Genomic DNA, 26297 nt, shown 5'->3' on the forward strand with positions numbered 1-26297 from the left:
AGGGCCACCGGACACCAACCATGCTTTCTCTCCCTCCACATACGTACACTCACAGGCAGTGAGTATACACATACGTACATGCAGAGAGGTTTTTTTAAAAAGAAGGATAAACAAGACACTGATAAACAGTCAGCAAAGCATTAAAGTCCTTGATAAAGAGAAGCTACTTGCAGTGGGCTGAATGGTGGCCCTTCAAATGATATGTCCACATCCCAACTCCCAGAAGCTATGAATGTGGCCTTATTTGGAAAAAAGGCCTCTGCAAATGTCATTAAATAAAAGATCCTGAGATGAGATCATTCTGGATTATCTGGGTGGGCCCTAAATCCAGTGACAAGCGTCCATGTAAGAGAAAAGCAGAGGGAAGATTTGAGATGGAGAAAAGGCCATATGGACAGAGGCAGAGACTGGAGTGATGCGGCCACAAGCCAAGGGACACCTGGAGTCACCAGGCACCGGAAGAGGCAAGGAAAGATCCCTCCCCCCACCCACAAGAGCCTTCGAAGGGAGAATGGCCCTTGGGCACCTTGATTTTAGACTTCAGACCCCCAGAACTGTGAGAGAATACATTTCTCTTCTTTTAAGTCACTAAATTGGTAGTAACTTGTTATGGCAGCCACAGAAAGGAATACACTGACACATGTAACTTTTTCTTCCTTATGACCAAAAATCAGGAGGTAGCCCACCTACAGAACTGACTTTCAACTAATTGTAGGTATAAGATATCCAAAGCGCCGAGGATGATGGTTCAAAGTCATGGGGGAATAGAAAGCTGAGGAAAGCCAGAATCGGCAGGGAACCGAGGCAGGCTTTCCGGAGGATGTTTTGAGCCTGCCCCTCACACTGCCCCGTCCAGAGGTGCTCCCGGGGCGGGATGACATTCACAATCCCGACAGACATGGCTGGTTTCCAGCAAGTGCTTGCACGTGCCAGGTCTATGCCAAGACTGTCCGCCCGTCAGCTCCCTCCGTCCTCTCCCTGAAGCGGGGCTTGGGCAGCCCTACCTTGGAGTAGGCCAGGTGTCGGAAGGCCTTGCGGGCCTCCAGCGGCTCCAGGAACTCCACGATGGCCGTGATGCCGCCCTCTGGCAGCAGCACGCGACCCAGGCTGCCGAAGCGGCCAAAGGTCTCCTGCAGCTCGGCCGCCAGGGTGCCGGCCGGGAGGTTCTTCACCAGGATCACGGTCTTGCTTCGCTCAGCGGCGGCCTGCAGGGAGGGCACAGCTCATGTGGGACGATGGAAAGGAGGGTCACTGAGCCCCGACGCCAGTACTGATCGGTGGGTGACTCTGGACCAGGCGGCCACGTGGGACCTCGGGTACCAGGCCCTCAGGAAGCAGGTCCAGGAGACCCCACCTCTCGTGTGCGCCACCCTGTGGATGAGAGGCGGCCCCGAGGAGTGGATGAGGGAGAGGGCTCTGGAACTGGACCCCCCAGGTCAAATCCCGGCCCCTCCACTACTGAGCCGAGGCAAATTCTGACAGCGCCCAACCACAGCCCTCGCTGGACCTTCCAGGACCCTCCAGCCCAGGGCCGGGATCTGCATCTCTGTGCTAGGGGTCTTTTCCCGGATCTGCAGAACGCCTGACGCCACACGTCAGAAGTTAACACCCCATGGGAGCTGCCCGTGGCTCTCAGGAGTTGGCGTGTCACCTGTCCTTTGGGTGGGACAACTCCGAGTTGGGCGGTGTCCCCCGGGGAAGGTGCCAGCCCACTGTTCCACCAGTGGCACTGGGCCGAGCATGCCCTTTGCTGGTCTCCCCTCCCCGTCCCTTCTCGCCAGTGTTTTCCGTCCAGTGAACTACTTGCGCTTGAATCTTTGTCTCAGTCGGCTTTTGGAAGAACCCAAACCAAGATACCAGATGTACGGCCTTGAGAAATGCACTTGAAATGTATTCAGCCCCTCACCTGACATGAGCACACAGCACCTATTTCATGGGTCGTCCCAGGAAAGTAGTCAATCAAAAGCGTTGACGTAAGCACGCTGCTTAGCAACTGCTAACATTAGCAATTATTTTACTATTAAAGCATGCTGGATGGAGAATAAAAGAGCCAAAAAAAATTAACGGGAGGATTCCAGGCATAGGGCACATCTGGGTATGAGTCTCCACCTGGCCACCAATCTAATTTGAAATCTTGGGTCAAGTGCTTTTCTTCCCTCTGGGCCTCAGCTTTCTTTCCTTTTTTTTTTAAATTTTATTTTACGTTGCAGTATAGTTAATTTACCGTGTTGTGTTAGTTTCAGGTGTTCAGCAGTGATTCATTTATACATATACATACATCCATTCTTTTTCACATTCTTTTCCCACATTGATTGTTACAGAACACTGAGTGGGGTTCCCTGTGCTGTACAGTAGGTCCTTGCTGATAATCTATTTTATATATAGTGATGTGTATTTGTTAATCCCAAACTCCTAATTTATCCCTCTCCCTCACATTTAACCTTTGGTAACCATAAGTTTGTTTTCAAAGTCTGTGAGTCTGTTTCTGTTTTGGAAATAAGGTTTTTCTTTTTTAGATTCCACATATAAGTGATATCATATGATATCTGTCTTTCTCTGTCTGACTTACTTCACTTAGTATGACAATCTCTAGGTCCATCCATATTGCTGCAAATGGCATTATTTCATTCTTTTTTACGGCTGAGTAATATTCCATTGTTAATATGTACCACATCTTCTTTATCCATTCCTGTCGATGGACACTTACGTTGCTTCCGTGTCTTGGCTATTGTAAATAGTGCTGCAATGAACACTGGGGTGCATGCATCCTAACCGTCCTTTTATGGTGAAACTCTTAAGGTTTGGTGAGGCTGAGGAAACAGCAGTTTGGGGGTCAGAAGCCCTGAGTTGAGTCCAGGCCCCTGTCACAGACTCACTGTCTGATCTAAGTCCCCTCCCCACTCTCTGGGCCTCAGGTTCCCAGTCTGTAAGACAAAGGGGAGGATGTCAGGTGTTCTCAGTGGGCCCTCCAAGACTTCATCATCCAGACACCTAAGAACTTCTACCTGCTAAGGAATAAGCACGTGGAGGAAACTTCCCCTATGTGATTCAAGAAAGGTCTCGATTCCGAAACAGGTAACAGGTGCTCTTAGTAAGGTGCTAGGTCGGGGAACAGGATGCTTAGGGGCCCCCCCCACCTGCGTGGAGAAACTCTTGCTTACGGCCCCCCATCCAGGTCCGATGGGCCACTGGGCCACGAGTCTGAGCTGATGATCTTTCTTTCTTTCTTTCTTAAGCGCAGCTGCAAAGTTAATGCTAATCATCTTTGAAAAGCCTGACCCTCCCACCCATCCACACGTCTGCTGATGTGAGACTCCGCCCCCAGCTCTCCAGGGGTGGGGGGGCGAGCCCTGAGCAGCTCGCTGGGCTGGGCAGCGGGCACTCACCTGGCTGAAGGAGTCCAGACTGACCCCATTGTCGAGGAGGAAGCGCCGCACCTCTTGGACGAGCTGGGTCTCTCCCAGGGCCACGCGCACGGCCACGCTGCCCTTGGTCTCCTGTGGGAGGGAGACCTGTTGGCTGTCTCCCTGTTGGCTGTCGGGCAGGTGACGGGTCGGCTGTCCCATCTCCCAACAGCCCGAGGAGGAGGCTTGCACGGAGCCCGACCCCGCGGATGGCCCCCGCGGATGCTCCCCCCGTGGACACCCACTCTGGCTTGATGGCTCTGGGTTCCGCATCTGTCAGGGTGAATCAAGAACCCCGCGCCTCCCCTCCAGCTTCCCCTCCCCCATCTCCCGCCTGCTCCCTCCCCTGCAGCCATATGTACGGGACTCATGCCAAGTTCATTCCCACCTGAGGGCTTCTGTGTGCTCACCTCTGCCCTCCATTCAATTTCTGCTAGAATGTCGCACCGCTGAGCAGCCTGCCTCCTGCCTCGCTCTCACACCCTCTCCCCTTACTCAGCTTAAGCCTTCTTCAAGCCATCACGCCAACATGCGGCACCTCTGTTAATGAGCTAGTGTCTTCCTCTGCTGGAAGGCTCTAGAAGAGCAGGACTGTTTCCCTTTAGGGCCCTGCTCTCTTCCCAGTGCTCAGAGCACTGGTGGGATCTGAACCAGATGCAGCCCCTCCTGACTGGCTGAGGTCCAGAGCTGTGTGGCCAACACAGTGCCCACGAGCTCAGCCACTGGGCACCTGAAACGCGGCGCGTCCGAACCCAGTGTAAGACACGCACTGAATTTTAAACACTCAGTGAGGGGAAAGAAAGCAGTGCAAGACAGCTTGTCACTTTTTATATTGTGGATGATGAACTAATAATATCTTGGCCGTATCGAATTAATAGAATAGATTCTATTCTGAAAAATTAACTCTGAAAGTTAGCTTTGCCTGTTCCTTTTTCCTTTTTCCTTTTTAAAAACGTGGCCCCTTGGACATTTACAATTCTGTGTGGGGCTCACATTCTATTTCTGGGGGACAGCGCTGCCCTTCAGCATGGGGCAGGGGCAGTAAATGACGATGGCCAGCAAGTTTATGGACCAAATCTATGGATATCCTTTGCCTGCTGGCTGAAAAACACACTCCCAGGTTTTGCCAAAGATGAACTTGGCCACGGCCTAACTGGAGACACAGCATTTAAAGGAAGGTATGTGATCTGGAGAAGCCAAATGGACGGAGGGGAAGGTCGGGAGGAACAAGGTCAGACTTGGAAGAAGGGGACGGTCAGAGACCTACGACCTACCCCGTGCTCATCTCAAAGACCTGGGCTGGCTGGGCCCAGAAGTGGGTGGGACCACCTCTGGGGAGTGGTTCAGAGCAAGGGCAGTGGATTCGGGTTGACCTGGGTCACCCCACCTCTGCCTGTTTCCAGGCGTGTGACCCTGGGCCTCCAGTTCTTCATCTGGGAAGTGGGGCGAGAGGAGCACCGCACGCTAAGCGCTCATCGTCAGTTCCTTTCTGTACGTGGCTCCACACTCGCCCACGAGAAGCCAGGGCAGGGTGGATGCTTCCGTGGGGGAGGCCCCAGAGGACAAGCTGGTGGACAACCCCAGCCCGACCCCACCCGCTCCCCTGCCCAGAGCCGGGGGCACCTCAGACAGGGCGCCCACTCACATGGTCAAACACTTGGCTCTTGGTGGCGCTGTACTTCTGGGCGATGGCGTCGGCCACTGCATTCGGGCCCATGAACAGCGCGTTCCAGTTGTGAGAGCTGAGTCAGAGGCAGAACAGAGAGGTGAGACCGTGGCTGACTGGGGGCAACTGTTTGCAGATGCAAAGCCTGGAAGAAACGCGCTTGTGGGCCTGCCTTCCTAAGTCCCCGAAGCCTCCTCTCCCCCATCTTACTTGGCATGGGCCAAGTACCAGGGCCTGAAGACAACAAAAGCCACGATGATATTAATAAGCCCTAACGTCTGTCAAGCGCTTACTCAGCACCAGGGACCAAGCACTTTGCTTACATTGACTCAATCCTTACGACACCACAAAAGTGAGGCACCACTGATTCTTCCCATTTTGCAGATGAGGAAACTGAGGCTCAGCAAAGTTATGGATGAGGGGCTAAAGCCACCACGAGGAGTCAGGGTACCCTGGCAGCTAGGCAAGGAGGGGCGAGGGCAGCCAAAGCCTGGGTCAGAGGCAGGTATGGACCTGGAGCTGTTGGCTTTGTCTTTTGACTCTTTCTTCTTCTTGTAAGACGATGATCCTGGGGCGTCTGCGTCCTCGCTGGCCTCCTTCTTGATGGTGGATGGTAACACGTGGAGCATCCTGCCCTGAAGGAGGACGAGGGGAAGGGGGTAAAGACAGGAAGGGGGCAGGCGCTTCTACATCCTGCCCCGGGTATGTCGGCCTCTCCACGAGGGGGCTGGACCCAGTACTGAGACCCTTGTCACAAGACGGGGGCCTCAGGCAGGATGCCCACGAGGCTGCCCTGAACCCAGAACAGGGGCCTGGCCATGTGGCACAGGGGCCTGACTTTGTGACGGGGGACACCTGACAAAGCTTCACAGAGGACGCTGATCGGTTTGTAAGTGACACCTGCAGGGCTCCCCACCCGACTCTGTCCCGGTGAGGGTGTGAGCTCCACGCGGGCAGGAGCCAGGTTCAGCCTGCAGTCACAGGGAATCAATAAATCATGAATGAATGAACGAACGAACGAACAGGAAAGGGAGGCGAGGCAGCCTGGGGCTTCGGCTTGTGTGCTAAGCACGGTATCTGGAAGAAAGAAGCGTTTCTTATATTCTACTGTGGCCATTTCAATGACTGGGTCAAAACTCTTTCTTTCCTTACTCCTTCCTCTTCCAAGTGGTATTTTGAGAGAGCATGTTCATTTAATCCACAGACACTTTTTAAGGGCCCACTATGGGCCAGGTGCTCCTCTAGGGGCTAACGATAGACCCGTGAACAGGACAGAGCAGACCCTGCCCCTGGAGGCAGCTCGGATCAGGAGGCAGCTTCACGTGCATCAGGTGTGCTTCCCTAGAAGCGTGGGTGTGGTTTCGTGCCTGCGCGCACGCGCACACGCCCACAGCCTCTCCCCATCACCTGGGCCCGGCAGCCGCCCGCCACCCCACGGGCCATCACCTGGAACACCTGCCCATCCACCTCCGCGTAGGCCTTCACGGCGTGCTCCGGGAACATGAAGGTGATGAAGGCAAAGCCCTTGGGCTTCTTGGTCAGGCTGTCGATGGGGTAATGCAGCTCAGACAGGGGACCTGAGGGTAGGAAGGGCATCAGTGTCCTGCAGGCCAGAGCTGGGTGAGAAAACTCTGGGCACTAGTCAAGCTATGGGTTTTAACCAGGGAGAGCGTGGAGCTGCTGCCGCCGCTTGGCCCAGGACAGAAGGTGGCAAGGGGCTGCCGTGAGACCCCCTCATGGGTCAGGGTGTCCTTCCACAACCCTTCGTGTGTCTATTCTGAGAGCAGAGGTGTCTGGCCTGGACCCTCCTGCATCACATACTATACGTGTGGCCTCGGGCAAGCCACAGGGTTTTACGGGCCTCAGGCTTCTCATCTGTAAAATGGTATCGTTAAGAATACCCAGCTCGGAGGACGGCGGGGAGGGTTAAACGCACTAATACGTGTCATGTACTAAGCAGTGCCTGCTGGTGACGTGGGGCCACAGAAGTGTCTGCTGGGATATTATTATGATGCTCACATTAAAGTACACACCTTCCACTCTGAACACCAGGGTGTGACCAACTCCTCCTTCCCCGGCTTTATCTTCCCGGATGGATACTTCGAGTCTACTGATGACCCCCTCTCCAGTGCCCGGCCCTGCCACGTAAACCAGGGCACCAGCCTGTGCGGGAAGATCTGGCGACAGGACAGCAGGACACAGGCCAGGAGGTGACACCAATTTGCCTGATCGCAGAATCCTACTCAGGGCCTCCTTGTCCGGAAGACAAGCACTCGACCGAGCTCGGATTCCCTGCAACCCACAACTGGTCTCTGAAGAAAAGCAGGGGGACACTCCAGGGGATCTTAAAAGCATCTAGACCTCGCCTGCCATTCTGAGCCCTAACTTCCTTCCCTTCAACAACCACGACCCTACAAACAAGCACAGCTCCATGTGCCAAGGTGAACCACAGGCCTTCAAGTCTGTGTCCTGCAAAATAAAGCCAGCAACCACGACAACAATGAAAACGGCCCTCACTAGCAAACGCATCCGGATGCTCGGTCTGGAGAGCAAGACTATTTAGACAGCAGAGTTCAGACTGGGGAGCACTTCATATCAACACACACAGTGAGTGGGCTTCCAAGAGCAGAGCAAGGGTTCAGATACCAGAGACATCTCAGAAAACTGTACCCAAACCCCGTCAGTTCTGAGTTTAGTGAGTGAAAGCTAAGGGAGTCTGGGTTCAGACCATGAAAGGTGCCTGTGATGCCATCTAGGACTTCGAGTTCTGCTGTCTACATACTGTTTGAATCTTCACAGCAGCTCAGAGATGGTGAGGCCCATTTTATGGATGAGAAAACTGAGGCCAGAGGGGGCCGTCATTAGCCCAAGGTCAAGAGCTGCAGGAGGCACATGGGGACTCGGACCACCCGCTGCAGGTGCCTGTGGTGAGCCAGAGGCCATGCCCCTACCGTATTTGGAGAAGAGCTTCTCCAGGTCTTCCTCAGAGCTGGTGTAGGGCAGGTTTCGCACAAAGAGCCTCCCAGAGTCGGCCAGGTCCTCTTCCTCTTCATGCTCCCCGAGTGTCCGGCCTTGCCAGGGTTTGGCGCTATTCTCTGGGGGCACCTTGGCTGCGGGGACGTTCTTTTCCCTAAACACCTCGATGTAGCGTCCACCTGCACAAGGAGAGGCAGTCAGGGCCCCAGGGGAGGCCCGGAACCTGCCAGCTTCCAGACTCTGTTGCTGCCTTCCGGAAGCCATGGTGAAGGTGGCTGGTGACAGTGCCAGACACCAGGCTCTGTTAACCAGGGTGGCGGCCCCAGCCAAAGCCAGGCCTCAATCTCACTTATCCTGCGAGCTCGGCTTTAGCTCAGGGGGGAGCCTGCCTGGGCCGCCTGGCCCGTGGGGCTGCATCCTCCCAATTCCAGGGCACGGCCCCTGGCACTGCCCTGGGAATCATCTCACGTGACAGCCCAACCCTGAAGAGCCACCTTGTGCTGCTGCTGAACTGCGTCCATGCATTGCCCCGGGCTCCTGATTAGACCACGACCACCACCATCACCTCCACATGCACACAGCAGGTGCTCAATAAACACCTACCACCTGACTTGCTAGCAAGACTGCTTAGGTTTCTCCTCTTCCCTAACAGAACTTGTGTCTTCACAAGGGGTCAATGGCTGGACCTGAATCACCTGTCCATACCAGGGACAGGCCAAAGAGCACGTCCTTGGATATCTTGTTCAGGTGACCTCCCAGCTCCAGACCCTGTACTTGCTGTTCCCTGTACTTGCTGTTCCCTGTACTGGAACGGCCCTGCTCCACAAAGCCAGAGCTGGCTCCCTTTACCCCTCTGGCTTTTGTTCCAGTGTCGCCGGCTTAGTGTGGCCCAAGCTGACACGATCCTGTTTAAAATGCACCTCCTCCAATCCCGGCCCTCTCCTGCATCTGTCCACAGCACGGCCCCTCTGGTTACCGCCTGTCTCTCCCCTCTCGATGTCAGTTTCCTCTACAGGGAACTTAGCCTATTAATCTCTGCCCCAGGAGGGCGGGGGCTTTGGTCTGTTCTGCTCACGGCTGTATCCTCCGTGCCCAGGGCAGTGCCCGGCAGGCACACAGCAGGCCCTCAATATAACCTTACAGAGCAACTGAATGAGCGAACCCCTGCCACCCCGTGGCGTGGGGCCGCCCGGCATCCTTACCCATGTATTCCCTGTTGCATTTCAGAGCTTTCCTCACTTCCTCTTCACTGCTGAAATCCACAAAGACGTACCCTGTGAAAGGACCACGACAAAGGTAAGGGCTGCAGGCCCTGCAGACAATCGTGGGAGTCACGGAGGAACACCCACACTGTGCTAGGTGTTTGGGGGAATCCGAGCAGAAAGGCGGGGGGAACCTGTACTTTTCGCCCAATCTCCAAAATGCAGACACTCCCTGATGCCCCCCAGGCAAATTTCCCTTTGTAGGCAGCGTTCGGAAACGGGAGGGCCTTGGCCTGCCTCCCAGCCTCACCCTGTCCTGACCAGTGCCTGCTCTTTGACCTTCTCTGGACAAATGCCTGTGGGTGCGGTGCTGCAACCCAGCTTGGCACCAAGGGGCCGCCTCCACAGTGACTGCCCGTCAGTGCCCGCGGCCCTGACTTGCACAGACGAGCATGTGGAGTCTTCCCTAAACACGAGAGACCTCGCCTCCCCACTTTTCTAGGAGTTAAGTGACGTGCGCACGGACACACAGCTAACGCGTGGCAGCGCCGTAACCTGCGCCAAAGCCTGTGGGTTTTGGTCTCTATCACAAGACCCTCCCCTGGGGGTGCAAAAGCCCCCACGCAGCCCACCTGTCCTTGGGCCCTGCCCCCGGACCCTTCCCTCGCCAGCCAGGGCGCCATCCTGAATCTGGTCACGGCCTCCCCTCGCTTTGAGCCCCCGGTGGGCCCCTGCATCTGGGCTGAAGGCCACAGTCATTACTGAGCCCCCAGGCCTGGGGGCTGGGCCCTGCCTGCACAGGTGAAAACCTCACACTAGGCTGCCAGCGGCAGGGGACAAGAGGCAGACCCCTGTCCTGAGCACCTTCACCACATCCACAGAAGTGGGGACCACAAATAGGAAAGAAAGTAGCTGCCCTCCAAACACCTCCACAGTTCCACTGCCCCATCCTTCCAGCTCTAGCATCTGCCTCTCCAGCCCCCTCGGAACAGCCCAGACCTTACCTGTTTTGTTTCCATGGGCATTTCTCACTATTCGAATGGCCACCGGTTTCAGGGGTGCCAGGAATTCCATGACATTTTTCTGTGAGGAGAAGAAAAGTTTTTTCCCCAAAGTGCAAACCGAATAAAGAAACATGGGTCAAATTTCTGAATTCAGAAAGGACACCAAAGTGTTCCATCTTTTGTAGTCTCTCTCTTTCCTCTAAATTATACACATTTTCTCCATCGTAAATTAAAACCGCCTTGGAAAAGAAATTTTTTTTTAAGTTGGAGAAGAAACAAGGAGTGTAAATACAGAATAGTAATGGCACCACTGGTATTTTAAGGTACTGCTTCTGATCTTTTTTTCCCAACTACCTTTTACTTAATTGGGGTTAAACCCAGCTTTCTTCACGTCTCATCAAAGCACGATTATTTGTCCATGTTACTTCACGGGGATGATACACATAGAGTACTGTTGTAGATGGTTCCCAATTTTCTTAACTACTTCTCTATTTTTTGGACGTGAGGGTGATTTAAACTCTTTTTAAAAAATGCACAAACACAGAGAGTAAAAAATTTAGCAAATGCTGAAAAGCCCCAAGAAGAAAACAAAAATGGTCCTAACTGCAAGGCCCAGATCACCTTGTTGGCACTCCAGACGGGGCCAAGTGTTCCCTGATGGGGGTTGGGGGGGGGACTTTCCCCAGCTGAGACCCACTAATTTAACCATTTCTCTAGTGATATAGCGTAGAGGTTGTTTCCAGTTTTTTGTTTTTATAAATAAAATGACACAAATTAATACATTAATTTATAAATAAAATAAGAATTAGAAAATGCGGCAATGAACATTCTTGCACTGACCTCTTGGTGTACCTGGCTGATTCGCCTGTAGTGCAAATTCCCAGCAAGGTAACTGCTAGGTCAAAGGTACATACGTATATTTTAAATTCTGACTGATGCTTCCAGATTGCCTTCCAAAAGGCTTCACCGCAAACTTCCCCCAACAGTGCGTGAAACAATTTATTACTGAACTTAAAAAATTTCTGCAAAAATGTAACCTTCCTGTTTTGATCTGTATTTCTTTAATTATGAGTGAACTCAGGCATATTTCCCAGCCATTTGAATTCTTTCTCTTAGAAGACCTCCTATCTTTCGTCCACTTTTCTATGGGGTCATACGTAGGTCCCAATATCTACTTACCTATTTGTAAATGAAAGAAGCAGGTTTTTGTCTGTTGTTTGTGTTATACATGTCTGTTGTTTGTCTTTTGACTTTATGACAAAAAGTTGCCTTAGAGAAGTTTTAAATGTTATCTAGTCAATTAATCCATCTTTTTCTTATGACTACCAAGTTCTGCAAACTGCTTAGAAAGGCATTCTTTTTTTTTTTAATTGAAGTATAGTGATTTACAATGTTGTGTTAGTTTCTGGTGTACAGAAAAGCAATTCGGTTATATGTGTATATATATATGTATGTGTATACGCATATGTGTGTGTACATACGTGTATATATGTGTATGTATACATACAGTTTTTCATATTCTTTTCCGTTACGGTTTATTACAGGATACGGAATACAGAAAAGCATTCTTCATTCCAAGATTACAAGTAAATTCAATGCTTTCTCCTAGAACTCTTATTGTCTCAGTTTTTTATCTTAAATCCTTGATGCATCTGAAATTTAGCTTGCTATGAGGAGTAAGGCGGGGCTCCACCTTTTTTTTTTCTTCACATAAGTTAACTGGTTGTCCCATTACTATTTATAGAAAAATCTCTTTTCTCTTCATTGATATGAGACACCCTATCCTAAATTAGATGCTTATACATATGTGAGTCTATTTCCGAATTCGATTCTATTGAATTAACCTGTGAACAGCTTCACCTGAACCAAACTGTTTTAATTACTGTAGCTTTAAAACATGTTTCAACATCTTGCAGGGGAAGGGTCTAATCCCACAGCATGTTCCCAGCTGTTCTCCGGGATCCCACCCCCACTCCCCCAATCCTGACGAAACTCTGTGATCCCACTGAATTTACTCATTTATTCACTAATTAGGGAGGAACTGGCATTTTTACTTTCTAAGAATGTATGGCTTTACATTTATGTTAGCATTCGTTTATATCCCTCAGTGGAATTGAACATTTTCTTTATATAGAAACTATAAATTTTTTATTAGAATACCTATAAAGTCTCCAATACATAATTTTCATTAGAATATCTAGAAATAGACTGTCTTTTCGTTTCTTCCTTCCCTTCCTTCCTTCCTTTTTTTCTTTCTCTTTCATAAAAGTAATCTGTTTTTCCATTACATTTTCTGTTACTGTTTGTGGAAAAAAGTGATCATTTTTCATGTATTTATTTGCAATAGTCCATCTAATGTCCCCCGTCCCCACTGAAGCACATGATTTTCTGCATGGTTGGTACTGACAGAACTCTGACTCTAAATTAGCAGACAATTCAGATAGTCCAGCAGAACCCAAATGCTTGTTACTCCGAAATGCGATTAAGTTTTATTTAAAAAAATAATTAGCAAATATACAGACTCAAAAAAGGTGAGTACTTTGAGAAAAAAAGAGCATAAAATATAATCAGGCACTTTCCAAAAGAGGATACACACATGATACACAAACGTGAAAGAATGATCGACCTCACTAATCATTGAAAATATAAATCAAAATGAGATACCATTTTGACCTGTCACATTGATAAAGATTAATACCCAGGGTTCACAAAAATGTGCACTCTCATTCTCTGCTAAGGGAGTATAAACTGGCCAGGCTTCCAGAGGGCAACTGGCACTCTGTATCAAAGACTTAAAAATGTACTGAATACATGGATGTGCTTAATACAGTACTTATCTGGAGCAAGGGTTGGCAAACGATAGCCCACAGGCCACATATTGCCCACGGCCTGCAAGCTAATAGTTTTTACATTTTCCAAGGATTATCCAAAAAAAAAAAAAAAGTGCAATAGCCCATATAGCTCACAAAGCCTAAGATATGCACTAAATGATGTTGACAGAAAAGCATCTGTGGACCCCTGATCTCAAGAAATGCGCTGACTGCATTATTATTCAAATCAGCAGAAGACGGGGAACAATCCCCACGTCTCAATTTAGGAGGTTGGGTGAGCGTAACACTGTGTCCAGAGTAAAGAATAGCATGCAACGTGAAAAATGATGCTGTAACAGAATATTCACTATTCAAAGATATTTATGACATAATGTGATGAGGGAGAAAAAGAGTTTCAAAATAGTTCCTACTGTAGGATTGCTTTTTAAAAAGAAAAGACACAGGACTTCCCTGGTGGTGCAGTGATTAAGAATCTGCCTGCCAACGTAGGGGACACAGGTCAAGCCCTGGTCCGGGAAGATCCCACATGCCGCGGAGCAACTAAGCCCATGCGCCACAACTACTGAGCCTGTACTCTAGAGCCCGCGAGTCACGACTACTGAGCCTGCGTGCCACAACTACTGAAGTCCACGTGCCTAGAGCCCATGCTCCACAACGAGAAGCCACCGCAATTAGAAGCCTGCGCACCGCCACGAAGAGTAGCCCCCTCTCACCGCAACTAGAGAAAGCCCAGGCGCGGTAATGAAGACCCAACGCAACCAAAGATAATTTAATTAATTAATTAAAAAAAAAAAAAGAAAAACACAGGTCAACGTTTCTATACAAAGAAAAAGATGTCTAAGAAGATATACTCAGAATTTATTACTGGTTGTCAGCGTATGGGATATAGACGTGGGGGACTGAGGGGGGCTTGCTCCAGTTTGCCTGGGACAGTCTTTACTCCTATAGTAATCAGACCTGTAGGTAATTAGCTCTGCATCCTGGTACCCCATCTGGTTAGCACTTCTCTCTCAACACAGTTTGGTTGGCAATTTATAGAGTGATAGGTAATTTTTACTTCTTGTTGTTTAGCTACATTAAAAAACATTTCCTAGGCTGAACTTCTACTACTTTCACGAGGAGGGAAATTGACAAAGTGTTCTCTCCTGTGTAGACCCAGAGTCAGCAAACTACAGTACGCAGGCGAAACGTGGCCCACCGCCTGCTTCTGTAAATAAAGTTCTATTGGCAAACAGCCAGGCCTATTTGGCCACCTCTCACCTCGGGCTGCCTCTGCTACGACAGCAGGGTTGAGTAGTCGTACCACAGACCACACTGATCACAAAGCCCTGAGTATTCACTAGCTGGTCCTTTTTAAGTTTTTTAGAAGTATGCCCGCCCCCAGCATAGATGACTGGTGACTGAGACCAGTCCTTCCTGGTCTCATATAGGCGGCCCTGTTTCCCGACCGTGACGATGCCCGAGATCCTGTGTATCAGTCTTTCTGGCCCCCAGTTCCCTCCGGCTGAAGTCCTCAGCTGACCCTGAAGCTCCCGTGCAGCAGAGGCTCCTGGGACCCTCACCCTTGTCTCCTGCTCCCCGGGGGCTCCTCACCCCGCCCTGTTACTGGCGCGTACCTCTGTGACATTGAACGGGGCTCCCCGCAGCTTCACGGTGTGGGTGGTGGTGCGTTCCTTCTGGTTGGCTGGTGTCTCGGTCTGAGTGATGGCAAAGAACAGAAACGGCCACAGTGAGCTCCCTGGTGCAGCCGCAGGAGGTGCCGACCCGGGCGTCGCAGTGAACGCTGCAAGGCCCCTGGCGCCAGGGCCAGCTGGCAATGCCGGAAGCATCGTGCCTGCCAAGGAGGCAGAGTCTGGCCAGAGCCTGCGGTAGGAGGTGCCAAGCCTCCACGTGCCCCTGAGATGAGGGCCAGAACCACAGGCCGGCTTGCTGGGGGTCTGCTCACAGGGGCGCCAGGCCACACGGAGGGGCAGAGCCTGGGAAGGAGCCCTGAGGTACGGTGACATTTGCTACCACTTATTTAGGGCGTATTCTGTGCCAGATGTTGTGCACTTTGCAGACACAGCTGTCCTCCTGAATCTTTAAAACAATCTTACAGGGTTTGGGATGTCTTCTGTAGTTTCAGAATCGAAACAGCTCTGAGAAACCTAATCTTTTGGTTAATTCGTTTGGTAACAAAACCTGCCCTGACTTAGACTCATTTGCCGGCAAAGCCCACTCTGAGCTGTTACGTCAGTTTAGGGTTTACGTCTACCCCAAGTAGATGAACAATCATTTCTAGCTTCACTGCAGAAATAGTCCTGTGCTTTTATGGACCCGTATAAGTTATGGGGTATCTCCCTGAAACCTGGAGCTTCTGATTTCCAGTGCACACCCAGGTGCAGGGGTTGTGGAAACTGGACACAGAGACCAGTGCTCTGCTGGGCATCACCTTACATGACGAAGATCAGAGGCCCAGAGAGAAGCGCCTCGCCCCATCCCACGGCCACCCCACATCAGGTCAGAGGCCCAGAGAGAAGCGCCTCACCCCATCCCACGGCCACTCCACATCAGGTCAGAGGCCCAAGGAGAAGCGCCTCACCCCATCCCACGGCCACCCCACATCAGGTCAGAGGCCCAAGGAGAAGCGCCTCACCCCATCCCACGGCCACCCCACATCAGGGCTGGGATGTGAACCCACGGCTCCCTGACTGAGCCACACTCGACTACCTCTTTAGAATTTCTAGGAGAAAAGGACAGGAGATGGCAATTAGAAGGGCAAGAGAATGAACGGAGGGAGAGGGGGAAGGAGAAAGAGGAGGAGGGAGATGAAGGAATGAAGACCCAAAGGATGTGTGAAGCTGCCCTAAGCAGAGCGGACCCCCGGGTGGAAGACGGGGCGGCCATCCCCAGAGGAAGCACCCACGTTTATGACCTAGACTCCAGAGCCCAGCAGACCTGGGTCTGGGTGCTGACCCCACCGCTTCCCAGCCGAAACCTTGAGCGAGTCACTTCCTTTCTCTGGGCCTCAGTTTCCTCACCTGTAAAAGGGGACAAGAATCCCCAACCCCCAAGATTCCCATGAGATTCAACGACAAATGACATGCCAGGTACTGAACCTCACATGTAGTAAGTGCTCAATTAATTTCATCCATTATTGTTGATCACGGGCTCACACCTGTCTACTTTGCTAGTAACTACGAAGTACAATACGCTTGGGATACTTTTTCCGCTCATTTACGCCCCCCTCCCCCCCAAGTCAAGAGGGGCAGGCAGCCTCTGCGTTAGCGACAGGAAATAAATTCAGAGAGGGAAGATGCTTGCCCAGGGTCACACAGCAAGCAAGCAGCAGTACCGAGACCTGAAGACAGGTCTCTGGGCCGCTGAGCTGTCTTTCCCCGACGTTACAGGCCCCGACAAAGGGGCTGCAGGGAACGTGGGCGAGGGCCAAGCAGACCTCCTCCCTCCCCAGGCTCCCAAGCTCACCCCGATGCACACGCACCTCGGCTCGGGCCGCCTCCCTGTCCTGCTGGGCGGCGGGGGTGCAGGAACCCTCTTCCTCGGCCTCGCTCCCTTCCTCGCAGTTCACGGCTTCATCTTCACTCTCCTCTGAGGATGGCGACTCGGCCTCCACCACCTTGGATTTCAGGTAATCCATGTCCGACAGCTCCTTCCGTGTGGCTGCCTTGGGTTCGAGGCTGCTGTCTTCCTCTGGAAAAACCGAGAGGTTGGGAGCCGGTGACGGTTGTGAGCAAACGAGAGGGCTGGAGGCAGACAGCATGGGGGTGTGACCGGTGGGTGGCACGTAAGGTGCCAAGCCTGAGGTGACGAGGGGCCCCGTGCCAAGCAGCCAGTCCCCGGTAGGTCCTTGAATAAATAGCGTCAAGTGGGGAGAAACTGATGGAGTTTTGACAGTTTCCGTGCTACACACTGAGAACTTCGGGGTTCCCTCACCAGCCTCGCCAACTGCCTACAGAGAGGACTCTCACTCCTCGATCAAAACACACCAGGGGCTCCCAGATGCTCTCAGGGTGAAACCCAAACTCCTCGTCGGGCCTGGTGAGCTCACTGGCTTCTCACCGGCTCCCACTGTTGCAGCCACCCTGAGCCATGAGGAACCCCCGTCCAAGTTCCTGTTTTTCCTTCCCTCTGTGCCTTTGCCATGCCGTTCCCTCTGCCTGGAACCCCTTCCCTCACCCCATCCCTTCCGAGTCGCACCAACTCCCAGTGAGTCCTTCGGATCCCAGCTTTGCAGAGACTTTACCAGCCATAAAACTCAACGTTAAATTCATTCCCTCATTTTTAACCAAAGTCGATTCCCACCCCACGACCATGGCACTCACCACGCTGAGCCACAGTCGCTCACAGGTCCACACGCCCCCCCATGACACTGTGACCCCCTTCTGAGGACAGAGATTCACCCCCTCAGTCCTGTGCTCAAGGGCCACCTCCTCGGAGGCCTTCCCCGGTGACTCTCCCGTCCCCCTTTCCTACATTCCTCCCTTTCCCGCTTTCTCCCTGCAGCTCCAGTATTCACATCATATACTAAATAGGAGACCAATGTCTTTACTGTTTCTCTCCCCAACCAGGGCGACAGCTCCACGGGGGCAGGATTCCCTGTCTTTTGCTTACTCCTATATCCCCAATGCCTGAAATAGCGCATGGCATACAGTTGGTGCTCAATCAATATCTAAGTGAGTAATCAACTGACTGAATAAGGAACCAGGATCGGTCAAAGCTGACGTACCCGCAGGCGGGATAATCACTGCTCCACGGGGCAGCGTCTGACTCGCAGTCTCCTGGGCCCGGCGCGGAGGGGCCCCAGGTCACGTGTGCACAGGCCCGGGCGCTGCAGGGCGCGCACTCAGGTAGGGGCCACACCCTTACCTTCCGGGGCCTCTCCGGCTCCCTCCTCCTCACTCTCCTGCCCTGAGTCGGAGTCGAAGTTCAGGTAGTCTTCGGCCAAGTTGTTCTTCCCTTTCGAGGGCTCAACGTCCAGGGCATCATTCGCCCAGGTGGCCACCTGCGTCCGCTTCTGGTGAACCGACAGGAACTCCTGGAACTCGTTATCTTCCCTTAGCTACAGGTGCCCGGTGGCAGGGAAGCAGGAAGGAGGGAGAACAGGCAGAGAAGGCTCAGGCAGGGCTCACCCTTGCTAACTCTTCAGAGGGTAAGCACATCTTCCGAGGCCATTTCCCCCAGTCTCTAGAGGACCTCTGGGGCCAGCTGGGTCAGTCCCAGGGAGGGCAGCGTGGACCCTTCATCAGACAGAAAGACCAAGGAGCCACAGCCACGGCAAGGCACTGACTGCCGGGCCCGCCCTCGCCGCCTGCCTTCCACTTGTCACCAGGACAGACTCACCTTCTCCAGTTCACCTGCTACCTTTTTCTTCTTGTCACCCTAAAAACAGAAGGCACAGGTGGTGAGGGTCACGATGAAAGGAGATGGAAACGCACTGCCCTGGGAGGGCTGCTTTCGGGAACCATCCGAGAGGGATTCTCAGGTCCCTCCCCCTCCCCTGCCTTCCCGGGTGACCACCCTGCTGACACCCGGACGCAGCCAGGAGTGCCCATCCACGCACCTTCTTAGTTTCTGGGGAGATGGAGTCTTTGTCTTTCGGAGGGGGCTTGGACTGGCTTGTTTTCTGGGCATGCTTGCTCCAGGCTCGGGGCTTTGTCGGGTCCCCAAACGACTTGCAGAACTCTACCTGCGAGGGACAGAGAGGGGGATGATGACACCTGCCACCACGCCCGGCACAGGCAATTCAGCCACTGACTGGGCGAGTGGATGAAAATGTAGACCAGCGCTTCTCATCCTGGGACCAGCAGCATCACCAGCACCTGTAAGCCCGTGAGACGTGCAAATTCTTGGATTCCCTCCCCCAGCGTACAGAATCAGAAACTCCGGGGAAACTGTTTCCACAAACGCTGCAGGGGATTCACAAGCATGGGAGCTTGAGAACTGTGAGGAAGACCAAAGATGCCACGGTCTGGAAAGGGACAGGCTTTGGACTTGAGCGTGGAGAGAAAGAGCCAGTGGGTCGCTGTTGACAGGCAGGAGAGGGCGAGATTCACACCCACTCACCGTGATCCGGGACATGTCGATAAAACTCTTGTTGAAATGGTTCAGCGCTGTTTGGGCCTCCTCCTCGGACTTGAAGCCGATGAAGCCGAACCTGCGGAACTTGCCGCCTTTGGTGAACTTGAGGCTGCAGTCTGTCAGTGTGCCGAAGGCGGTGAACAGCTGCCGGAAACGCTCCTCCTTCATCTAGGATGGAAGGGGGACGATGGGGCGGGGGGAGCCAGGGAGCCCTCAGAGCCAAGGGGACAAAAAGGGCTGGAAACCTGAGGCCCTGGGATTCCCCGGAGGTGACCTTAGAAGGGGCGGTTGCAGAGCATGCGTTGCAGCTGGACCCGGTTCCAGCTCTGGCTCCAACACTTACTCGCTGTGTGACCTTGAGCAAGGCCCTTCCCCACTTCATTGATAAGGAAATCAAGACTCAGAATGACTGCACTGAAATCTTTCTATCCTGTGGGCTGCTAGGAGGCTGAGACCTATCGTACAAGCAGCCCAGCATCCTGGCTGCTGCATAGTAGACACCTAATAAATGCCTGTCACAGTGATGTGTGAACTAAGGAAATGGTAAACTACACAGTGCCTGCTAATTGTGGTACAAAGGAGTATCCTTTCTACCACAAGGAGTACACAAGACCTCTCAAGCTATCTTTATAGCCTGGCTTTAGGACTCCTCGTAGCGTGGCTGTGTCCCTATACTGAGCTCTCACTTTCATTTCCTGGCTTATTTACCCAATGACTACCTGCTGACTCCCACTATGAAAAATAAGAAACCTACGCCATCTATTTCTCCCTTCTAGTCTCTGTTATTTATTAACTTTTTAAAACTTTTTATTTTATATTAGAGTATAGCCGATTATCAATGTTGTGATAGTTTCAGGTGCACAGCACAGTGACTCAGCCATACATATGCATGTATCCATTCTCCCCCAAACTCCCTTCCCATCCAGGCTGCCACATAACACTAAGCAGAGCTCCCGGGGCTATACGGTAGGTCCTTGTTGGTCATCTGTTTTAAATATAGCAGTGTGTACATGTCAACCCTAAACTCCCTAACTGTCCCTTCCCTCCAGCCTGTTATTTATTGTTTTTAATTCTTCCATCATTTATTCTAAAAAATATTTTAAAAAATATTTTTTAAATATCTTAAATAATATTTTTAAATATCTTAAAAAATATTCTTAAAAAATATCTATGATTGATCCATCCGTCAGCTATAGATAGCGTCTCCTGATGCCTCACTCTGATGGATGAGGATTTTAGCATGGCTACCCTTCCTTCCCCTCTCCACTACCATCTCATTTCACTTCTCAGTATGGCTGTCTCTTACCACTGCATGTCTTGTTTGATGAATGAAAGAGTTAATAACGGTAGTAGTAGTAGCTAACGCTTTGAGAGCTTACTATGTAATTACATTAAGGATTTTGAGATGAGGAACTTGTCAAGAGATGCAAGCCGTAAAGATGGTTACTCCTGGAGAGAGATGGAGGATAGGATGGAACAAAAGACTGTGCTTCTTGTTTTATACTGAATTTTAAAAATCGTATGATAGGTGCCCTCCCATCCGCCGGGGGGGGGGGAAAGGTAAAGTTAAAAAACCACAACAATGAAACAGAAATGGTTTTATGTTCTCACTCTTTCTAAGGAGTACACAAGATCTCTCACGCCATCCAAACGGCACATTTTGTATTCTGGGAATGAGTATACTGGCCACACCAGTCGTGTAGGGGCTCTCTATCCAAGAAAAGTCATAGTGAAATAGGTACGGATGATTCACTTGGGTACAACGCACTAACCGTCTGACACCACACATTCAACTCTTTCTTCACTCTTTTATTCAGCATGTATTTACTGGATACCCACCACGTGCCAAGTTCTGTGCGGACTCTAGGCGGAGACAAGTACGACTGGGGCACCCCTCCCCACTTACTGGATAAGTTGTTTAAAGCCCTGCACACTCACGCAGTTTTCTTAGACTATTTATTCCTACCTTCTCTAAAGGCGGGAGTGGGAACTGGAACGCAGGTCCTCAGTCTATTGCTCCCCACTTTCCTCCCAGACAGTGTGCCGAGTGGGAGAGGGATACAGGCGCAGTGTCTGACCCAGTCACGAGTCAACCCAAAAAAGCGACTGACAAGAGGGCTGTGGGAGCAAGGCATTCGACACAGCGTGGGGGCTGGCATGTCCCGGGGAAGGAGGTGTGTGGCTGGGATCACGTACCATCGGGCCGGCTGTGAAACCCTGAGCAGGCACTGTCCCTCTCTCCCAAATGTCAACGGGGAATCTGCCGAGAAGCCCCTTTCGGGCTCTGAATCCTCCGGGAATCCTTCCCGAGATCGAAAGCCCCTCAGTTCTCCCCAGGCACCTCCCTCCCAACCTCCAGCTCCTAGCTGGTCCCAATTTCAGATTCTCAAGTCCAGGCTCTGCACTCACCCCATCTGGGAGGTTCTTCACGATCAGTCGCGACATGGCGCACGGTCCCACTGTTGTGATTCCAGCACGAATGGCCTGCGACTACCACCGCCAAATTTCACGCTACGGCTCTGGGCGCCGCCATCTTCCGCAAGCCGGAACCAAGTCACGTGCTCCAGGCGTAGCCCGCCCCGGAAGTAGGCGTGGCCAAAGAGAGCAACCCAAGGAAGTTACACCCTCCAAGGGGTGGGCTTGAGCGCTTGCATTCTGCGCAGGCACAGGCTGTTTGGCGGCGCCTGGAGAGACCAACGTAGTGGCCAGGCCGCCAGGGGCCGCTGGTCCCTAACATTGGCGGGGGATTGCCCGTAGAACAGCGTTTTAGCTCTGCTTAGGCTCGGAAATCGTTTTAGCCACTTCCTGTATTTAAACAGGATCCTGGCCCAAGATAGTTAAGATGCAATCAAAGGAATAATTTCAATGAGCCTAGGCTCTTGCATCTTCCCACACTAAAAGTGCTAAAATCATTAACTCGAGATGTCTGTTTCTGTGATTAGCAGTAATCTTTTTTTTTTTTTTTTTTTTTTTGCGGTACGCCTCTCACTGCCGCGGCCTCTCCAGTTATGGAGCACAGGCTCCTGACGCGCAGGCTCAGCGGCCACGGCTCACGGGGATCTTCCCGGACCGGGGCACGAACCCGTGTCCCCTGCATCGGCAGGCAGACTCTCAACCACTGCGCCACCAGGGAAGCCCAAGCAGTAATCTTTTGATATTCAACTACATTTTTTTCCCCCCAGCGGAAAAAGTCATATATCCTGTCATCTCCTTTACCTCTTTGGAACAGTCCCTCAGAGCTATCTGAGAAGCTGTATCCTCCTGGGCTTAAGTCCTCAGTAAGTCTGCGGAATAAAACACAATTCTCAATTTTTAGATTGTGCATTTTTGTTTTCAGTCGACATAGAATTATGGGGTGTATTGGTTCCCTACCACCTACTCCAAGTTTCCAGAGACTTAGTGGCTTAAAACAACAGAAATGTGTTCTCTCACAGTTCTGGAGGCCAGAAATCCAAAATCAAAGTGTCAGCAGGGCTGAGCTGTGCCCAGAGTCTCTGACGGAGGACCCTTCCTCCTAGCTTCTGGGGGCTCCAGGGGAGCCTTGGCTCTGTAGCTGCATCACACCAACCTCTGCCTCTGTCTTCATGTGGTCTTCTCTCCTCTGGTGTCTGAATCAATCCATCTCCCCCTCTGTTCTCTCATTAGGACACCTGCTATTGGGTGTAGGGCCCATCTTAAATCCAGGATGCTCTCAACTCAAGATCCTTAACTTGATGTCTCCAAAGACCCTTTTCCAAGTAAGGTCATGTTCACAGGTTCCAGGGGAAGGATGTGGGCGTGTCTCTTCAACCTATTCCTTGAGGATTTACTTGCTTGGTAATAGGTTACTCTGAAGGTCAGACTTCGCCCTGTCCACCTCTTACAGTAGACTGTCTATTCAAAGAAAACACACACACCCATGTAAAAATGTACCCTCAAGCCTAGAGTAGGTGACAAGGGGTCACTGTGTTTCCAAGTCATTTTTTATTCAACAGCTATTTATTGATATGTATGAAAGTGCTCTTTAATTAAATGACAATTAGGGGGTTGTTTTCTGCACACCGCAACCCTGGTCAGAACAGGCTGGAGCAAGCTTTACGAGGCAGTGCTGAGATCTTAGCCTTTTATGAGAGGGCAAGTGTGGGTTGCCCAGCCAGGCCTGGTTTCACGTACTTTTCTTTTATTATTTTCAGGAACTGCCTTTATTAAAACGTGCAACCAAACGTAGCCCTCCCTAAAGAAATTCACAAATCAGAGGCCTTTCAAAGGTATTAAAAGAAAATGGAATGCTCTCGGCTAATCGCACGACCCAACTCTGGGCCAAGAAAATATGGTCCCCACATGTCGGGGAAAGGAAGAACCGTTCCTGGGCTGTATATCCCTGGGCTTTTAATAAACAGCTAGGTTGTAACATTATTATTAGCCTTCCTGCTTTCCTGCCTTCCCATTTTGTCTCCGGCCTCCTTTTCTCTCCCACCAAATATTATCCAGGGGCAGCTGGCCCCCACCAGGCTGGGCTCTCTGATTAGACACGGGGATTTAAAAAAAAAAAAAAAAAAGCAGGTAAATCTAAAATCTAAACTAGCTCCAATCAATCACGGCTGCCTTCACAAATGTACTCAGGCAATGAGAAGTCTGTCTAGGCTCTGCAGTAATTAATGTCCCACCAGGGAAAGGCCAGCCGTGGGGAGAGATCTTGGAAGGGTTGGAGGATGGAGAGAGGAGAGAAAGTTGGACCCTTGATTGCCTCCACATGAGGCGTCTAATTATGAAAAAATGTCAGACAAACTCCAATAGGGTGGGAGGGGAGACATCCTACAAAAATCCCTGACCGGAACTCTTCAAAATTGTGGAGGTCTTCCAAAACCAGGGATGTCTGGGAAATTGACACAACCAGGAACAGCCTCAGGACGCAGGCTGACCCAGTGGAATGTGGGGTCCCAGGTGAGATTCTGGAAAAGAAAAAGGACATCAGGGGAAAGCTGTGGAAATCCAAACACAGCGCGGACTTCCATTAGTAATAACACATCAATATGGGTTCGTTCCTTGTGACAAACGTACCACAGCAATGTTCACAGTAGGAGAAACTGGCTGCAGGGTGCGTGGGAACTCGAGTATCCTCACAACTTTTCTGTACATTGAAAGCAATTCTAAAATAGTTTATTAACTATCTCTTTAAAAAGATATTTTGAAGATTAAAAGAGAAGGATGAAGGAGGTCAGTGTTTACAGAGGTGGAATAATTGCCAAGGCATATTATAAAAGGGCGAAAAGCACGGTGCACAGGGATATTCCCGTTGGTGTAGAAAAGAAAGGCGCGGGGGGTCTCTCTGCACGCCTGCTTCTGTACGCGGGGCAGCAAACCGTGTCCTGGGCCGGATGTGACCTGTTGCCGTTTTTTGTCATGGCCTCACAGCTAAGAAGGGTTTGCACATTTTTAAGTGGTTGAAAAAAATATCAAAAGAAGAGGGCTTCCCTGGTGGCACAGTGGTTGAGAGTCTGCCTGCCGATGCAGGGGACACGGGTTCGTGCCCCGGTCCGGGAGGATCCCACATGCCACGGAGTGGCTGGGCCCGTGAGCCATGGCTGCTGGGCCTGTGCGTCCGGAGCCTGTGCTCCGCAACGGGAGAGGCCACAGCGGTGAGAGGCCCGCGTACCACAAAAAAAAAAAAAAAAAAAAAAATCAAAAGAAGAATCACGTTGCATGACTCATGAAAATGATATGAAATTCTCATTTCCCTGTCCATCAATAAAATTTTATTGGAACTGAGTCACACATGTTCACTTATGTCTTGTCTGTGGCTGCTTTTGGAGACAGCAGAGGTGAGTCGTTGTGACCAAGGCCATATGCCTGCAAAACCGAATCTATTGACTGCCTGTCTCTTTATAGAAAATGTTTGCTGATCCCGTGCTTGGCTATCTCTGGGGGAATAGACGAGAAATTGGTAACTGATTTTCTCTAGGAAGGCAAACAGGATGGCTGGAGGAAGGGGTGAGTGTTTGATCTATGTTTTAAAAAATCTAATTCATTTACCAAATGCAGAAGCTGGGCTCTTTGGGGCACATGGGTTGGGGGCTTGAGACATTTTAAGTAGAAAAGGTAACGCCCCAAAGCATTTTAGGCATCACTTATTTGACTGTTTAGAAAGGCTTTCCAAAGGTAGCGCTCTGGTCATGGTGGGTCGGCGTGCTATCAGGGAAGGCTTCCTGGAAGCGGTGAGCCTTGAAAGCTGGCAATTGACTTGTTTGGAGGGTTATGCGGAGAAGGGGCTTAAGGCAATGATGTGATTAAGTTGGGGAGGAAGAGTTGGGACTCTACATTTTGTTGGACGTGGTCCCTGATCCACGTGGCAACAGTGTTGTAAACTAGCTATTACCCACGTTTGTTTGTTGAGAGGAGTAAAGGGAAATGTAAATGTCACAGCTCAGAAGTCATACAGCCACGATTCCAATCCAGCTCTGATGGAGCGAGTGCTAGGATGACCTCCGTTGTTCCCTCCCTTTCTCCACATCCTCGGCGTGGGGCCTCAGAGTTCTTCCCATTGGGAGAGAGCCCGTTTCCTCTTCTTGCATCAGGACCCGCTGGGAGAGTGGTACTAAGCAACGGAACGAGGCAGAAGCAGCGGTACCACATCTGAGCCTTGAAGACGTGGGGCCCGTGTGCCGCCATGCTCTCTGGGAGCCCCACACACCCAGAGAGACACATGGCCTCGTCACCCCACTGCCCCCGGTGACAGCTACCCGATCACCAGAGAGGATCTGGTTTGAAAAGACAGTTCATTTCTTGACTTCAGCCTCAAGGTCCTATGAGGTCCATCTGCTGACCTCTGCTCCCCTTCCACTCAGCTCTGGCCATACCAGCCACTTTCTGCTTCTCAGATGTGCAAACCTTGTTCTCACCTGCCATGGGTTGAATCGTGTCCCGCCACCCCCAAAGTCCTTGGAACCTGTAAATGTGACCTTATTTGGAAATGGGGTCTTTGTAGATGTCATTAAGTGAAGGATCTGGAGATGAGGTCATTTGAGGTCATTTTAGATTTAGGGTGGGCCCTCATTCCAATGGCCGGTGTCCTTACGAGGAGGCCACGTGGAAACACAGGGAGAGTTCTGCATGGTGACAGAGGCAGAACCTGGGTCATACAGCCACAAGATGAGAAT

At 51.3% G+C, this 26297-nt stretch overlaps 1 protein-coding gene across 5 annotated transcripts in view; it reads right to left on the minus strand.

Annotated features, from left to right (window-relative positions):
* The window catches only part of RBM19 (RNA binding motif protein 19), a 126952-nt gene extending 105244 nt beyond the window's left edge, over positions 1-21708 (minus strand). For all 5 annotated transcript variants that reach the window (XM_027124671.1, XM_027124670.1, XM_027124674.1 and 2 more), the window contains exons 1-15: positions 21571-21708; positions 19147-19329; positions 18644-18769; positions 18424-18462; positions 17950-18142; positions 16565-16773; positions 14700-14780; positions 10253-10331; positions 9249-9320; positions 8022-8225; positions 6517-6647; positions 5584-5705; positions 5050-5146; positions 3387-3497; positions 1005-1205 (exon numbers count right to left, since the gene is read on the minus strand). In XM_027124671.1, coding sequence (XP_026980472.1) covers positions 1005-1205; positions 3387-3497; positions 5050-5146; positions 5584-5705; positions 6517-6647; positions 8022-8225; positions 9249-9320; positions 10253-10331; positions 14700-14780; positions 16565-16773; positions 17950-18142; positions 18424-18462; positions 18644-18769; positions 19147-19329; positions 21571-21606 — 1884 coding nt within the window. In that variant the 5' untranslated portion in view covers positions 21607-21708. The remainder of the gene's footprint in view (positions 1-1004; positions 1206-3386; positions 3498-5049; positions 5147-5583; positions 5706-6516; positions 6648-8021; positions 8226-9248; positions 9321-10252; positions 10332-14699; positions 14781-16564; positions 16774-17949; positions 18143-18423; positions 18463-18643; positions 18770-19146; positions 19330-21570) is intronic.
* Positions 21709-26297: the final 4589 nt, after the last annotated feature.

Source organism: Aethalodelphis obliquidens, unplaced genomic scaffold (assembly GCF_003676395.1).
Source record: "Aethalodelphis obliquidens isolate GAN/ISIS:26980383/991018 unplaced genomic scaffold, ASM367639v1 scaffold28, whole genome shotgun sequence".
In the NCBI taxonomy this organism is placed as follows: domain Eukaryota; kingdom Metazoa; phylum Chordata; class Mammalia; order Artiodactyla; family Delphinidae; genus Aethalodelphis; species Aethalodelphis obliquidens.